We start from the raw sequence: 17,316 nt of genomic DNA, 5'->3' as shown, positions 1-17,316 counted from the left end.
GATAGGAGTCTCATGGTCTTTCCTGCCCGGGCTGGCTTTGAACCGAGATCCTCAGATCTCAGCCAACTGAGTAGCTAGAATTACAGGCGTGAGCCACCAGCTCCCGGTTCACTCATTGGATAATGCTCTGAAACCTGACTATTCCTGCAACACTTAGCAGGTTTTTAGGTGGTATGGCTAGAGTGGGTCTGTAATTGGCTTAGCTTAACATACTACTGGCTGCTGCCCCTTTCTCTGAGTGAGGCGACTATTCTTATAATGTGGATCTGAAAGAAAAAGCAATAGAGACTGTAAGTACTTCAAGACCTGAGGTGGTATGCTAAGTATATATAAACTGTATATATATATATATTGCTTATATCTATTATATATACTATGTAGCATTTCTGTTTGACTTAAATAAGCAGTCAAGTTCCTCTAGTATTACATACTTGGTAACTGGAATAGTAATCTATAGATCTTTGGCAGTATCTGGTGTATAGATATAATTATATTAAGATAATATTTTTCCTCAGTTACCCTTGGCTTTATGATTCTCCTCTCAAACCCAGTTCTCTAGTCTAACCCTTTTTACTGATTACAGTTTATATTGTCAGGTGCTGGTGGCTCATGCCTGTAATTCTAGCACTCAGGAGGCTCTGCCTAGGCAGGAAAGTCTGTGGGACTTTTATCTCTAATAAACTACCAAAAAAGCCAGACATGGAGCTGTGTTTCAAGTGGTAGATCACTAGCCTTAAGCAAAAGCTCAGAGACAGCACCTAGACCCTGAGTTCAAGTCCCAGGATGGGCCCCCCCCAAAAAAGTATATATTCCAGTATGCTTATCAGACATTCCTACCTTGGCACAGTCTGATGTACTCCCTTTCTGATGTAGGCATTAAGAGAAGTATTTTGTCTCTGCCTTGTCACAGTGATGAGACTTGTAGCAAAAATGCACGTGTATTATCTGTGTCTGTCTATCTCAACTCTGGGCCTTGTGTATGCTACTAAGTGTTCTTTACCTCTAAGCTATGTCCCTATGCTCCTATATTCACTTTAAAGATATTTTTTCTCTTCCATAGATTTGGGGAGATAAGCCAGTATTGGGGGACTGTTAACTTTCAGAATGTTAAAATTACTTCTAATGTGATTTATTTCTGTTTTTTATTAGCTCTGGGGCCATTTGGATCACACAATGTTTTTCCAAGATTTTAGACCATTTTTAAGTAACAACCCACTGGACCACGATAACAGAGGCAATGAGAGGGGTCACCAAACTCACACTGACTTCTGGGGGCCAAGTCGACCTCCAAGGCTGCCAGTGACTCGGAGATACAGGTCTCGGGGAAGTACTCGTCCTGATAGATCTCCAGCTATTGAAGGGTGAGTTGTTGTTGCTTTTGAGTTCTCCTTCAGGTTGCTTTCAGTAAAGTTCATGTTGGCATAATCTAATCTTCATAAGGTTCTCATACATTTTTGTGGACAAGATGAAGATATATTGACTGAATCAAAATGAAGCTAAATTGAGTATCTATACTCAATTACTAATGAGTGAAATAAAATGCAGGGTAATAAAGCTAGTATAGGTCACTGGTCTATCTATGCCAGTCCTAGGGCTTGAACTCAGGGCTAGGCACTGTTCTTGAGCCTTTGTGTTGAAGGCTAGCATTCTACCATTACCACTTGAGCTGCAACTCTGCTTCCAGTCCTTTCCAGTCTGGCTTTGAATTTCAGTCCTCAAGTCTTAGACTCCTGAGTCTCTAGGATTACAGATCTGATCCACTGGCACCCAGCCTTCATTGGGATATTTGTTAACCGTTTTTCTTATCGTCTTATGTTTGTATTTTTCAAAGTTAGTTACAGATACTGAATGGTATCCATTTTGTAAAGCTGTTAATTGCTCAAAGGGGTTATATAATGGGAATTCACCCCTGCATATACCATACCTTTAAGTCAATCTGATGATGTGTATATGCATATGGTTCTGTATGTATGATTTCCATGTATGAGAGAAAACACATATTCTTTGTCTCTCTGACCCTGATCCACTAAACTCAAAATAATTTTTTTTCAAACCCATCCATTTTCCTGCAAATGGCATACTATTATTCTTCCATTTTGTGTGTGTTTGTATCACATTTTTTAAAAATTATCCATTCATCCATTCACCCATGTAGGGCATCTGAGCTGTGTCCATAACTTGGTTATGGTGAACAGTACAATAATGAACATGGGTATTCAGGTGTTTTGCTTATATTCTTCTTGCAATCTTTTGGATAAATGCCTGAGTGGTTTCAGTGGATCATAGTGTAGTTCTGTTTTTAGTTTTTTGAAGACTCTCCATACTGTCTTCCATAGTGGCTGCACTAATTTAGTGCTCTCCCACCCTGGAGTCCTTACTAACCTTTGTTGTTGTTCATGATGATGGCCATTCTAACTGGAGTGTGGTAGAATCTCAGTGTTGTTTTTGTTTTTTTAATTTTTTCATTTGGCTAAATATTATTTTGTATGATCAGAGGCATAGAGGCATTGCGTCTTTGTGTTCCTCCCCTAAGAGTGTCCTCTTTGGTCTTACTGTGTATGAATGTATCTAGTCCTATATAGTTTATCATGTCCCAGTGTATTTTATATCCAGCTTCTGCATGTGAGGGAAACTGCTATTTGTCTCTCTTGGCTTGACTTACCTCACTTAACATGATTTGTTCTAGGTCCATCCATTTCCCTTCAAATAACATATTATTCTTTCTAATTAATGGTTGTGTAAAATTCTATTGTGTATAGATACCACATTCATCTATTATAGGGCCTCTGGGCTGTTGTGAATAATACAGCAATGAACATGGATATACATGTCTTTACTCAGCGTTGTTTTGATTTGCATTTTCTTTATGGCCAGAGATGTGGAACATTTCTTCATGTATTTATTGGCCATTTTTACCACTATTTTTGAGAAGTGTCTATTTAGCTTCATTGCCCATTTATTAATTGAATTATTGATTCTTTGTTTTTTGAGCTCCTTGGTATATTTTGGTTATTAGACCCTTTTCAGCTGTTGGAAAAACTACCATTCTGTGGGCTATCGTTTTAGATTAGTAATTATATATGGTGCAGAAACTTTTTAGTTTGACACAATCCCATCTGTCAATTTTCTCTTCTATTTGCTGAGCTTCTGGTGTACTTAGGAAGTTCTTGACTATGGCAATAAGTTCTAATGTTTTTCCTACTCCTTATAGTAGTTTTTTTTTTTTTTTTTGTCGGTCGTGGGGCTTGAACTCTGGGCCTGGGCGCTGTCCCTCAGCTCTTCAGCTCAAGGCGAGCGCTCTACCACTTGAGCTACAGCGCCACTTCCGGTTTTCCTGTGGTTTATTGGAGATAGGAGTCTCACGGTTTCTCCTGCTCGGGCTGGCTTTGAACTGCGATCCTCAGATCTCAGCCTCCTGAGTAGCTAGGATTATAGGCGTGAGCCACCAGCGCCCCGCTCCTTATAGTAGTTTTAAGTTTCAGGTCTTACACTGAGGTCTCTGACACACTTTAAGTTACTATTAGAAGCTAGGCGCTGGTGGCTCACGCCTGTAATCCTAGCTAGTCAGGAGGCTGAGATCTGAGGATCGCGGTTCAAAGCCAGCCCGGGCAGGAGGGACCGTGAGACTCCTATCTCCAATAAACCACCAGAAAACCAGAAGTGGCGCTGTAGCTCAAGTGGTAGAGCACTCGCCTTGAGCTGAAGAGCTGAGGGACAGTGCCCAGGCCCAGAGTTCAAGCCCCACGGCCGACCAAAAAAAAAAAAAAAAAAAGTTACTATTAGTACAAAATGACAGTCAAGGACTCAGTTTCAGTCTTTTGCATATGTCAAATATACATATTCTTCTGTATATGTCAAAGATATACATATTCTTCTGCATATGTTGAAGATAGACATTTTTCTGCATGTATTACGCATTTGTTTTGCTTCTTTGTCAAAAAGCACATGGCTGTAGTTATATGGCTTCATTTCTGATTTTTCTAATCTACTCCATTGGTCTTCAGGGTTGTTTTTCTGCTGGCACCAACCTACTTTTGTCATTATGGCTCTGTAGTAGTTTGAAATCTGGAATTTGATGGGTATTGCATTGAATTTGTAGATCACTTTTGGAAGTGTGATTATTCACAACATTAATACTGCCTTCCTATTAACTCCAATATCTATATAACATCATTGGATCTGTTTCCGTTATTTATCTTTTCTTAGTTTATTGTCACTGGCCCTTTCATTTGATGTGCCTAATAATTTTTGGTTAAATATAGTTTTATATAAAAATTGTAACAGTGGTAGATTTTTGCTTTTCTTTAGAGGGTTCAGGCTTTTCTGGCTATGCAGTCTGTCAGATGTGCTTAAATATTTCATTTGTTACCTGTTGGCCTTGAACTTGCCATTCTGCTTCTTCAGTTTTATGATGTTAGTGTGCAGCCATGTGCCTAGCCCAAACATGCTTTTTAAGACATGTGCATGCATATTACATTAGTCTCCAAAAGAGAAAGGGCAAGTAATATATTAAAAAATGTGTTTTAAGTTACGCACCGGTGGCTCACGCCTGTAATCCTAGCTAGTCAGGAGACTGAGATCTGAGGATCACGGTTCAAAGCCAGCTCAGACAGAAAAGTCCTAAGACTCATCTCCAATTAACCACCAGAAAACCGGAAGTGGCGCTGTAGCTCAAGTGGTAGAGCACTAGCTTTGAGCTGAAGAGCTGAGGGACAGTGGCCAGGAGTTCAAGCCCCACAGCTAAGAAAAAAAAAAATGTGTTTTAATACATAAATGCTTAGTCATGACCATCTGGGGAAAGCAAATGAAAAACCAGGTGCTTGGGATCATTAGAAATATGACAGATGGCCAGGTATGGTAGCACATGATGGTAATCTCAGCTATGCAGGAGACATACGTAGGAGGATCACAGTATTGCAGTCCCAGACTGAACTAAAAGAGAAACCCTATCTAAAAGATAAAGCAAAAGAAGCTGGAAGTATGGCTGAAATGGCCCTGAGTTTAAAACAAAAAAGGAAAAGCCAGGGGCTGGGAAGGTGGCTCAGTGGTAGAGCACTTGCCTTGCATGCATGAGGCCCTGGGTTCATTTCCTCAGTAAAAAAAAAAAAAAAAGCCGGAAGTGGCGCTGTGGCTCAAGTGGTAGAGCGCTAGCCTTGAGCTGAAGAGCTGAGGGACAGCGCCCAGGTCCAGAGTTCAGGCCCCACGACCAGACCCAAAAAAATAAATAAATAAAACCAAGAAACAACAACAAAGGAAAAACAGAAATAATATACTGTGTGTGTGTGTGTGTGTGTGTGTGTGTGTGTGTGTGTGTGTGTGTGTGTGTGTGTGTGTGTGTGTGTGTGTGTGTGTGTGTGTGTGTGTGTGTGTGTGTGTGTGTGTGTGTGTGTGTGTGTGTACACTAGGGCTTGAACTCGGGGCCTTGTATTCTGCTTAGCTTTTTCCACTCAAAGCTGTTACTCTACCACTTGAGCCACACCTCCAGTTCTTTTGCTAGTTCATAAGAGCTAGGAGTTAAGGAGCTAGGATTTGTCTGCCTGTGTGGTATGTCCTATGAACTGCATCGAGATTTATGCAAAAGGCAAAAGCCACACCCACAAATCTTTTCTGGATAGTCTTGGACCTTGGTTTTCTGCTGTGATTGCTGAAGGGCACCATCTATAGCAGGTAGCAGCATATAACTTCCAGAAAATATGTTCAGATCTTAGCTGTGAATGTGACCTTATTTGGAAATAGTCTTTCAGAGATAAAAATTCAGACAAGATTATGCTGGGTTAGCATGGGCTCTAGTCCAGTGGTTGTTAATCTTAGAGATGTTTAGACAACAGATCCAGAGGACACAGGGGAGAAAGCCCATGGAAGTGGAGAAAGAGGTTTGGGTAATGGGTCTGCAAGCAGAGGAATGGCAAGGATTACTAGTAGCCTTCAGAAGCTGAGAGATTGAACCTGGGACATCATATATTGCACATGTATTAGTCAGGTGCTTTCCCACTGAGTTGTACCTGCACCCTTCAAGGTTTTTTTCCCCTTTTGCTAAGGTATCATCCAATATCTCTTTGAGTAACAAAGACCAGCTCATTAGGAAAAGAAATAGATACATGTACCATCTTAAATGGTTAGCTTGATAGGTGTGTGTTCGTAGTCATTTGATGTAGTCATCTAAAACACCCTTAAAACACAGTTATTCTTGGCTCGGAATGTAGCGTAGTGGTAGAGTGCTTGCCTAGCATGCATGAAGCCCTAGGTTCCATCCCTCAGTACCACATAAACAGAAAGCCAGAAGTGGTGCTGTGGCTCAAGTGGTAGAGTGCTAGCCTTGAGCAAAAGAAGCTCAGGGATAGTTCAAGCCCTGAAACAACAGCAGACTTCCAAAAAAGGCCCTTCAATAGCTTACCCAAAACCCAGTGTGTGAAACACCTATACTACCATTGTTAAAAGGGAGTGGGTCCAGAATCTCACTGGTTTAGTGTCTCTCTTAACCCATCCTCCAGTGCCAAAATCCAAAGAATATAGTTTGAAAACTCTACCAAGACGTAAGATCCCTTTGTAGTGTAATTCACGCAGATCTACTAATCTGTAGAGCTCTTACAGGGAGTTGTCTTAGCAGATGTGCATACTGCTAGCTGGCAGACTGACATCTCCTGTGATTTGAGGCAGTAGTTTGTGATTAGTCAAGTACTTTCATGTATTGTCTTATTGAATTATTTTTCTCCTTTAACAGAATAATACAACAGATCTTTGCAGGATTCTTTGCAAATTCTACAATTCCTGGATCTCCCCACCCTTTTTCTTGGTAAGTAACTAATGGTACCTATCTCACTCTGCTGGATTAACATTTTAGCTTCTGTCTTTGGAAAGAAAAAGCTACATGGGTGAGTTTGTAAAAGTGAATGCTGAGCCCTAACTTAAACAGAACTTTTTGTGTGTGTGCTGGTACTAGAGCTTGAATTCAAGGCCTTGAATGCATGCTCAGCTTTTTCACTCACAATTGATACTCTACTATTTGAGCCACACCTCTACTTCTGGCTTCTTGCTGGTTCATTGGAGATAAGAGTCTCTGATTTGTGTGCCCGGACTGGTTCCAAACAATGATCTTGGATCTCAGCTTCCTGAGTAGCTAGAATTGCATATGTGAGCTGCCAGTGCCCAACTAGAACTTAATTTTTATTTTCAGGCTCAGGAGACTTAGTCATGGTTTGGATATGGCTTGATTCCTTTTCCATTCTGTTCTGAATGTTGTGTTGAGATGGGCAATGAGATGGTCTCTACCAAACTTTGTATCTGATTCAAGTTTCTCCTCTGGATATGCAGAAAGATTTCATTCTGCTTCAGAAGGCTTCTTTGGTCAGAGAGACTTCAGCCCTTCCATAGACTCAGTCATTGTCCAGCTTCCAATTGCATTGAACATGCTCCAGCAGCCCATCTTCCAGGACACTGCACCGGCAGCACAAGACTCCCTTTCACCATTGCTCTGAACTAGAAAACCTCTCATTTTCCAGGACCATGTGCAGCCTCTTGGAATGAGAGAGGGCTGTTGCAGATTCTGGCAAGCCAGTAAGGAAAATCTCCTAAATTTTTAAGGAGCTCCTAAAAAAGCAGCTCCATCTCTGTTTAATGTAAGTGGGCAGAGGAAAGACAAACTTTTCTTAACCCACAGGCTATGAATCACTCCTTTTGCTTTGGAGCGCCATGATATTTTAGACATCACATTTTATGTTTCAGTTTAGTAAAATTTGTAGAGAATAAGAAGCTATCTCTAGATAATTGGCTTGACCTTGAAAATACAGAAAAATCTTTGCCTTTTGATTCTAGATAACTAGTAGCTTTTTTAGCTTTGAGTGAGAACAGGATCTCTTAGCTGGCTTGTTTTCTAGGTGTAAGGTAGAGCTTGTTACTCCCTCTAATGCTATCTTCTTGTCCCATATATAGGAGCGGGATGCTGCACTCCAACCCTGGGGACTATGCCTGGGGTCAGACAGGGCTTGATGCCATTGTAACCCAGGTGAGGAGCTGCCTTCCCAGTGGGTCTCATCAGTGGGTCTTGTGGTTTCCCAGGCTTCCTTCTGCTACTTCTTGAAGTGATAGTCACTCTGTTGTATCTATTATTTTGGGCATAAGGGCTTCCATTGGACTGAATAGATAAATGATTATGGATTAGCTCAGTAACTGTTGGCCCAAGATTTGTAGATGATGATTTTACCTCTAGAGGAAGAAAAGACCTCTCCTGGAACAAACAGTATATGGTGTTTTTGGCTTCTTGCTCAGCCTTGTAAAGAGGGCCTCACATGTGACAGCATGGATTTCTGCTTGATGAACAAGGCAGGAGCCAAGGAAAGGCATTCCTGGGCCACATACCTCCTGTTTCTGTTCATTTTACTCGGATTAATTGTTTCATTTCCCCTGGTGGATGGATGAGAATAGAAAGCATGCTATTGGTATCCAGGTCTTCTAATTGACAGTAATTTACCTGTTTCTTAATTCTATGCTGCTCTCCATACTTTGATTCCTTTTCTTCCTGTCAGCAGAAAAGTGTTTGGACCAGTTAAGTATTACTTTCTATTAAGCTGTAATTTTATTCATGACATCAATTGGTTACTACTGTAAAGTGGGCCTTGCAGCCTTGGGTCTCTGTAAACTGATACTTAAGTCACTCTAACATTGTAAAGCAATAATAAGTAAAAGGAGGGGAAACCTAGGGCCCTCAGAGCCTTGCAGGTGTTAAGAGGAATTAACATCTTTAATGTCTGCACTGTTCGGTGCTGGAGCAGCCACCTCTCCAGAAATAGTGAAATGTTTGCCTGTGTCTGCTTCTCCTTCCCCACCTCTCCTCAACCCCCCTCTCCTTTTCTTCCCCACTCTTCTCTTCCTTCTCCCTTCTCTTCTCCTCCTCTTCCTCTTCTCCCCTTCTATTCCTCCTCCTCCCTCCTCTTCTCCTCTTTCTTCTCTCCCTTTCTCCTCCTCCTCCCTCTTCTCCCCCTCTTTCACACCTCCTTCTCCCTACCCCCCTTTCTTTTATCTGTAGCTTTTAGGACAACTGGAAAATACAGGGCCTCCACCAGCCGACAAGGAAAAGATCACATCTCTTCCAACAGTGACAGTAACTCAGGAACAAGTTGGTAGGTTCATTTTCATATTTAGTCTGTCATCCCACTGACCTATGTTCAAAATTCTAGGACCTTCCTATACTAGGACTCTTCTGGTGAAGCTATAGTTCCCAAAAATTCCTATCTGGCTACTAGGTATGAAACGTATAGGAGGTATTGCCTGAGCAGTTACAGTGTTCTTTTTCTAGGTGCTATTGGGAATAAAAGGGTACAAAGATATATGACTGCATTCTAATGAGTGGAACTTATTACTGGAAGCAAAATTTATACCAAATGATTTAGTGTTGGGCAGATGATACTGGCCTTAGGAAAAGGGAAGAAAACAAATGAGAAACTGGGAATTTGTGTCAGATGTACTTACATATCTGAAACGTATACATTTTATTTGTAAGTATTGAAGGGATTTAGTGATAAAGGACTTTAGTTTGAAATGAGTGTTACTTTCCCTAGAAATTCAGATTTATAGTCAAAGAAGATTTAAAAACAGGATAGATCATTCTGCATAAGGAAAGTATGATCTAATTTAGATTGTCAGCATAAACTGGGTGCTGGTGGCTCATACCTGTAATCCTAGCTATTCAGGAGGCTGAGACCTGAGGATTATGGTTTGAATCCAGCCTAGATAAGAAAGTCTGTGAAGCCCTTATCTCCAGTTCACCACCAGAAAACTGGAAGTGGTGCTATGGCTCAAAGTGGTAGAGTGCTAGCTTTGAGAGAAAAAGCTCAGGGATAGCACCCAGGCCCTGAGTCCAGGTCCCACAACCAACAACAACAAAAATATCAGCATAGAATTGCTGTTTGAGTTAGATATAGGATATGACCTTATTAGACTTGAGATCACATCTGATTTGGGAATTATGGGAGGTATGACTAGACAGTGTGGGACCTTGTAGAGAACTTGAAACTGTAAGAAAATGAGGCAGATGTTGTAGGTAGTTGGTAAGTTTTGTGGGTCCTAAGTGAAGGAATCAGAATTTAAGTGGTCTTTGGGGAGGTTAGTGGGAAAGTGATAGGTTAAGTAGAGTTGGGAGGGGGAGGGAGCAGACATAGATTAGAGAGACTTGTTCCATGCATGTGGGATCTAGTGACGGTGGTAGGCTGACAAGGGAAAGGGTAGATTTAAGAGTTCCTTTTAAAAATAGGCTTTCATCATGAACGATGTAATGAGATACAGGAGGGAAAGGAGCAAAGGTGATTTTAAGATTTCACAATTATTACCTATAAAGGTGGTGCTATCCCCTTTAGGAGTGGGCACTGGTTTGAGTAAGAGATGATGTGCTGTCATTTTTAGCTACCAGCTGAGACATAAGGGAAGACGAGCTGAAACACACGGAAGCTGCTATCAGGGAAATTAACTGGTAGCCAAGGGTAGGACACATTTGGGTTGTTAAAGGCTTAAAACTAGGGACACAGCCTGGCAAGCTGTGGCAATAGTCTTAGCATGAGAAGTTAAGTTAGAATTAGAGTGGGCACTAGTGGCTCACACGGGTAATCCTCACTACTCAAGAGGCTGAGATCTAAGGATGAAGGTTTGAAGCCAGCCCATGTAGACAAATCTGCACAACTCTTATCTCCAGTTAACAGTAAAAAAGACAGAAGTAGAAGTATGGCTCAAGTGCTAGAGCTCCAGCCTTGAGTGAAAAAGCTAAGGGGGGACAGTACCTAGGCCCTGAGTTGAAGCCTCAGCCAGTGTGTGAGTGCATGCATGTGTGCTTGTAAATACACACAAAGTTGAAGTTAGGGAGAATTGAAGATACAAATGAAGGAAAGTGGTGATGCTGCCCTCAATACCTGCCATCCCTTGGGACAGGGAGGATATCTGTATCCAGTCACTTAGGGATGTAGAATTGCTGATACTATTAGCCAAGTCAGAGCATTTCTGAGTTTTCTGCTGTAGTAGAGTTTGTGACCATTTCCTTTGTGGAAAGAGAGCTTCTTGTCACTTTATTTGGAGGCCTTGGCTACACTTGGCCTATGCAATTCAGTAGCACCACCTCCAGGCTAGCTTCTAACTTACAACTTCTATAGAGGACTTGAGGGTGGCTACACTGAAGGAAGATGCCTGCTTTGCAAAAGAGCAAGATAAAGTAGTCTGAACCACGTGCTGGTGGCTCACAGCTGTAATCCTAGCTACTCAAGAGGCTGAGATCTGAGAATTATGGCTCAAAGCCAGCCTGGTTAGGAAAGTCTGTGAGATTCGTATCTGTAGTTAATTAGCAAAAAAGCCAGAAATGGAGCTGTGGTTCAAGTGGTAGAACACTAGCTTTGAGTGAAAGAACTCAGGACAGCGTCCAGGCCTGGAGTTCAAGCCCCAGAACTAGCACTAAAAAAACAAAAGTGTCTTTAGACACTGAGTGGAAGTGAAAAATTGCTAAGATAAGTTTGTTCCTTCATTGTTTTATATAGCTTGCCACTATTGCCTCATCAGGAACTGACTGTCAGAAGGCTGCTACACAGTTGTGTGAATGTTTCTGGTTTTACTTAACAGATAATCTAAGCCTGTGGTAACTTTTTCTACCCCTGCATTAAAACATGGTCCTATAGTATGGGTTCTATCAAGGCCTACTACGATAGGCTCCTCTCATCATCTTTGTTTTTTATTCCCTATTTACTACTATCTCTATCCCCATTTTGAAATGCAGAATGATTCATGCTTCTTATCTGCCTCTGGCTTAATTTTTGTTTCTTGTGACTCTTCTTTATGCATTTCTTGCTTTGGTAGACACATTGGGTTAGTTTTTCTTTCTTGTCTTTGCTTGTTTACTTTAAGAGGTATTTCTTCCTCCCACAGAGATGGGCCTAGAATGTCCAGTATGCAAAGAAGACTACACAGTTGAGGAGGCAGTCCGGCAGCTTCCCTGCAGTCACCTCTTCCACAGCAGCTGTATCGTGCCGTGGCTAGAACTGGTGAGATGCCTGTGGAATCTTGGCCTCTTGGGGGGCATGGGGAGCGGGGGGGTTGGGACAAATAAAGGGGACATTGGCAGTTCATGAGTGCTGTGTAGATCAAATTCTAGCCCCTAAGCCCTGGTGATCTTCCATGACTGTGTCCCTGTTTTCTAACCATGCGCAGGTTCCTGTGACCTGCCCCCTGTTCTTGCAAAAAGCAGCTGTATTAGAATACAGCTGTGCTTGTTTGTTTACAAATTGTGGCCATTTTTGTGCAGTGTGGGCAGATTTGAGTAGTTACAACAGAGTTAGTAAAATATTTACTACATGTCCCTTTTAAGACAGTTTGCAATCCCTTCCCCAAGACCACATGGAAAAGTGGCGGGTAGTCACTCTGAAGTCAGGTTTTCTAGTTTGTTTGGTAGTATGTATCAGCTATTGCTAGTTCACTGTCCTAAAATTCTATCAGTTCTGCATTAAGCTCCATTCAGGAGACATCTTGCCATCATTTCTTGGAGCCCAACGTGAGGATGCAGGACTTTTTTGACTTTCTAATTATCAATTCTTTTTTTGGTCGGTCATGGGGCTTGAACTCTGGGCCTGGGCGTTGTCCCTCAGCTCTTCAGCTCAAGGCGAGTGCTCTACCACTTGAGCTACAGCGCCACTTCCGGTTTTCTAGTGGTTTATTGGAGATAGGAGTCTCAAGGTCTTTCCTGCCCGGGCTAGCTTTGAACCGCAATTCTCAGATCTCAGCCTCCTGAGTAGCTAGGATTACAGGTGTGAGCCACCGGCGCCCGGCTAATTATCAATTCTTAATTTTGGATGTTCTAGCTTTTAGGATCCCTCCCTCCCTCCCCCTCCCTCCCTCTTTTTCTTTCTCTGTCTCTCACCTCAGCTCCTTGTGCTTTTGTTATTTTCAATAAGGTCTTGCCTTTTGCCTAGGCTGGCCTGGGCTCCTGTTTATGCTTCTCACATAACTGAGAGGTCAGATGAGCACCATTGTGCTTTTTCTTTGGTTGAGATGGGGTCTTGAGACCTTTTTGCTGAACTTTTTTTTTTTTGTCGGTCGTGGGGCTTGAACTCTGGGCTTGGGCGCTGTCCCTGTGCTTTTCAGCTCAAGGCGAGCACTCTACCGCTTGAGCCACAGCACCACTTCCGGTTTTCTAGTGGTTTATTGGAGATAAGAGTCTCGCAGACTTTCCTGCCTGGGCTGGCTTTGAACCATTATCCTCAGATCTCAGCCTCCTGAGTAGCTAGGATTACAGATGTGAGCCACCAGCACCCAGCTTGCCAAACTTCTTGATCTCAGCCAGCCTTCTGATGACAGGAATGAGCCTCTAGGACTTGCTAGAGTGACTTTCCCAGGTCAGGCCGTTCACATGGACTTTGTGTCTTTCTGTTTCAGCATGACACGTGCCCCGTATGTAGGAAGAGCTTAAATGGTGAGGACTCTACTCGGCAAACCCAGAACTCTGAGGCCTCTGCAAGCAACAGATTTAGCAGTGACAGCCAGCTACATGACCGATGGACTTTCTGAAACTAAAGACCATACCTGAACCAGGGCTGTCTGTGGTAGTCTTATTACCATAGCTGTAAATTGTATCAAAACAAACAAACGTAGTAGGTGGATTTAGGAATCACATAAGAAGCCCCAACCCATACTATGAATGCCATGAGTGTTTTCTTCTCTAAATTGAAAGTTAGTTCCTACAGATGGAATTGTATCTACAACCAAATGCCTCTTGTTCCTAAATTCAGAGTGATACTTTTATAAGTGTGAAACAATTATGTTGGTTTGCTCCTGCCTGAATAGAATCAATTCCTTAAAGTCTAGGTAGGGTCCTGCTGTGTGTCCTGTTGCCCAGTGATGGATGTTTCTGGCCCCTCCCCCACCATGAACGTATTTCACAGCAAATACAAAGGAATCAGTGCCCTAAAGTCCTACCAGTATAAATCCCTTTGTCTTAACTGTACAAAAACATTTTGACCACATTAGTGAGGTAAGATTAATTTAGGAATCTGAGACTACCGAATTTGTTTTGTCTTGATCCTCCAAGAGCTCGAAGAAAATTACAGTGGGAAGGAAAAACTGGTCCATCATCACACACTTAGGTTTTCTCATTTTGATTTTCAGACACTATTTCAAGAATTGCAGTTTCCTTAGAACCAGCATGACATGTGCTAGGAATCTTAATGTCGGTGGGAGTTTGATTCTGGTTCCTTTCTGGGAATGAAATAGGCAGCATACATATACAGAAAGATGTTTGGAATCTTCAGTTCTGAGATTTTTTTTTTTTAAATGATTCCCCTAACTCATTATTTACTGTCTTTTTGTCTTAGGATTACTTCATTACTGCTTCTACAGCCAATTCAATGTTTTTGGTAATTTATTGCTCATTAGAAATTGGAATTTTGTGTTGTCTTAATTTTTAAAGCTCATTTTTCATCTCTGAAGCTTTTCCTGTTCTGCTTGGTTCTGACTCTGCTTGGAGTCAAGCTGATTAATGTGATCATGCCCTAACTCACTTGGCCAGTAAAGGTTGGCCTTGCTTTCTACGTCTAACAGTGTCCATACAGATGCTCTTTAAGTGTTTAAAACTAAATAAATGAAGAATGTAAAGAATGTTGCTGGAACTTGAAAGTCTCAAAATGCCACAGTGGGGCTTGCTGGTGCGTGCAGGCTGTGAGGAAGAGTGTTGAGGCAGCCGGGTCACATCTGCCTCAGTTTGTAATAAGCAGAGCAAGATCACCAGTGTTTTTGGTGACCGTCACTCCTGGGTTTTTTGTTTGTTTGTTTTGTGCCAGTAGTGGGGGCTTAAACTCAGGGCCTTACACTCTCACTTGGCTTTTTTGCTCAAGGCTGGTGCTCCACCACTTGAGCCACACCTCCATTTTTTGTGGTTAGTTGGAGATAAGATTCTCATGTCCTTTCCTTCCAGGGCTAGCTTTAAACCATGTTCAGCCTCCTGAATAGCTAAGATGACAGGTGCCTGGCTTTCTCTTGGTTTTGTGTGACTTTGACACACTGACTTGGAGGTGAGAAAAGGAGTTGAGATCATCTTCATCTGTTCTTTGGCGGCAGATAAACAAGTTGGGGAGAGAAGAGAAGAAGTGGAAGAGTAGCCTGCTGAACCACAGCTGCATGTAAAAGTTATGACTAGAATGTATGACTGACTTACAGCCCAGGAGGAATAAAAGAAGCTTCTTATATACATCCCATCATGCACCTCTGTAGTGATTGTTTCTCTGGGGGAGATGATGGGCTGTTGTGATTAGCCCATTAGAACATAGCCTGAGATATGCATTGACACAGTGTGAGATATACTGGTTTTCAATTGGGGATGAGGAGAGGTGAGATGAGATACTCTAGTTACTTGGCTACTGCTTACATAATGGAAGGCTATGATGAAGTTGGAGCACTTTAAATCTTCAAGGAGATTGATATTTTGGAAATGTTGGTCTGTTAGTGTCCAAAGATGCCAGAACAGACAGCTTCATTTTTCATTGTAACTTGAGAACTAAAGCACTAGTTGTCAGTTGTTTCATAGAGACAAAGTGCTCATTGGGTATCTGCTACCAGGAAACAGCATCACATAGGTGATCTTAAGTTTTCTTCGTTTTCTCCCCATTCATAGGGGACAGAAGGCTCATTTTACTACTTCCCAGACGTCCTGCTTAATGAATTTGTAGTTGTTTTAGGGTTTCGTCCTAAAAGAGGCACTTCCGTTCAAGGTTAGTTTATGTTAAGGAGTTAACAGTGAGAGAAGCAGAACCAATATGGTAGATGTGCAGATTGTAAAACAGATCTAGCATAAGGAATTAGCTCATGCACTTGGGAGGGCTAAGGTGTGCCAGGCTCTTCGAGATTCAAGAGAGCACTTGAAGTCTGAAGGCATGAGCACCAGGAGAGCCTGTGGGGAAAGTTCCCAGTGTGAAAGCCAGGTGCAAGCAAGGCCAGCCCAGGCAGAGAAGACGCCAAGACCCTTGCACAACCAATAGTTGGGTGTGGTGGTACACTGTCAACATCTCACTGTATAGGAGGCTGGGATTGGCAGGATCGCTGTCCAGGCTAGCTGGAGCAGAAAAGTTCATGAGACTCCTATCTCAATGGAAGAAAGCTGGGCATGGTAGCATACACCTGTTATCCCAGCTAGGTTGGGTTAGGAATCCTAAAACAAGCAGATCAAGGTCAAGATAGGGTCTCACTTCATGTAGGAAGTGAGAGCCTATCTTAAAAGTAGGGCAAAACAGGGCTAGAGGTATGTCTCAGTGGTAGAGCTGTCTGACAAGCATGAGGTATTGAGTTTAAACTGTACTGCTCCCCTGCCAAAAGATTATTTTTTTTTTCAGAGTTCCCAATTACTAGTTCTCTGAACAGAGTTAAGAAACCTGAGAGAGCTGGGAATGTGGCTTAGTGGTAGAGTGCTTGCCTAGCTTGGATTCAATTCCTTAGTACCACATACACAGAAAGAGCTGGAAGTGGCCCTGTGGCTTAAGTGGTAGAGTGCTAGCCTTGAGCAAAAGAAGCTCAAGGACCAGTATCCAGGCCCTGAGTTCAAGCCCCAGGACTGGCAAAAAACAAACAAAACTGTAGAATGACATATTACCCCTACCACCACAGCTCCTTGACTCTTCTAACAGTGTTTTAACTTACAAGATAAAATAATTATTTTACGTCAAGGATGTAGAAATGGCTGTGAATTGAATAAGCTTCCTTAGCCCAGTGAAATCTATTAACACTTACTGCAAGTGCTTCTCAGAACTTTCTTGAGCAGAACTCTGGTCCTCAAGTTAAAGGAAGAATTTTGGGAAGGAACTTGTGTTCTAACCCTAGCAAGTCTCTTTTGGACTGGGAAGGTGTTTCTCAGTTTTGTCTTTGTGTGATACATTCATGTATTTGTCAGGAGTGCTATTAGGACACTGTACATTAGTCACAGCAGCTCTAGATACATGTGATGATGAGGAAAGAAAAGGACCCAAGTTCACAACGTTTCATTTGCACACCTTTAGGCCCTGCCTTTCCCTTTTACAGGACAACTGCCGTGCATAGGTGCCTAGTTATATGATCAGTAGCAACAAGACTCACCTGAAGTAAGCACTTCATTTTTTTTTTTTTTTGTTTTCGGTGTTTGTGCGCACGTGCTGGTGATTGAGAACTGAGCCCAGGATGGGTATGTATGCTACCACTGAGTTATAGACACCTTGAAAGCACCTTTTTTTTTTTTTTTGGGTGCTGGTACTGAGGTTTGAACTCAGGGCCTTGCACTCTTGTTTGGCTTTTTAAGGCTTTCAAGGCTTTAAAGGTTGGCACTCTGCCACTTGA

The 17,316-nt window shown here is 42.2% G+C and overlaps 1 protein-coding gene across 2 annotated transcripts in view; it reads left to right on the top strand.

Moving 5' to 3' along the window:
- Positions 1-15,208, top strand: part of Rnf115 (ring finger protein 115) — a 38,964-nt gene extending 23,756 nt beyond the window's left edge. For both annotated transcript variants that reach the window (XM_070007562.1, XM_070007563.1), the window contains 6 exons: positions 1,150-1,361; positions 6,722-6,793; positions 7,930-8,002; positions 9,023-9,116; positions 11,896-12,011; positions 13,399-15,208. In XM_070007562.1, the coding sequence (XP_069863663.1) occupies positions 1,150-1,361; positions 6,722-6,793; positions 7,930-8,002; positions 9,023-9,116; positions 11,896-12,011; positions 13,399-13,530 (699 nt within the window). In that variant the 3' untranslated portion in view covers positions 13,531-15,208. The remainder of the gene's footprint in view (positions 1-1,149; positions 1,362-6,721; positions 6,794-7,929; positions 8,003-9,022; positions 9,117-11,895; positions 12,012-13,398) is intronic.
- Positions 15,209-17,316: the final 2,108 nt, after the last annotated feature.

This window comes from Dipodomys merriami, unplaced genomic scaffold, assembly GCF_024711535.1.
Source record: "Dipodomys merriami isolate MVZ:Mamm:240054 unplaced genomic scaffold, mDipMer1.0.p SCAF_7, whole genome shotgun sequence".
Lineage (NCBI taxonomy): Eukaryota > Metazoa > Chordata > Mammalia > Rodentia > Heteromyidae > Dipodomys > Dipodomys merriami.
The sequence above is the reverse complement of the archived record's forward strand: the minus strand, read 5'-3'. Positions and strand labels throughout refer to the sequence as shown.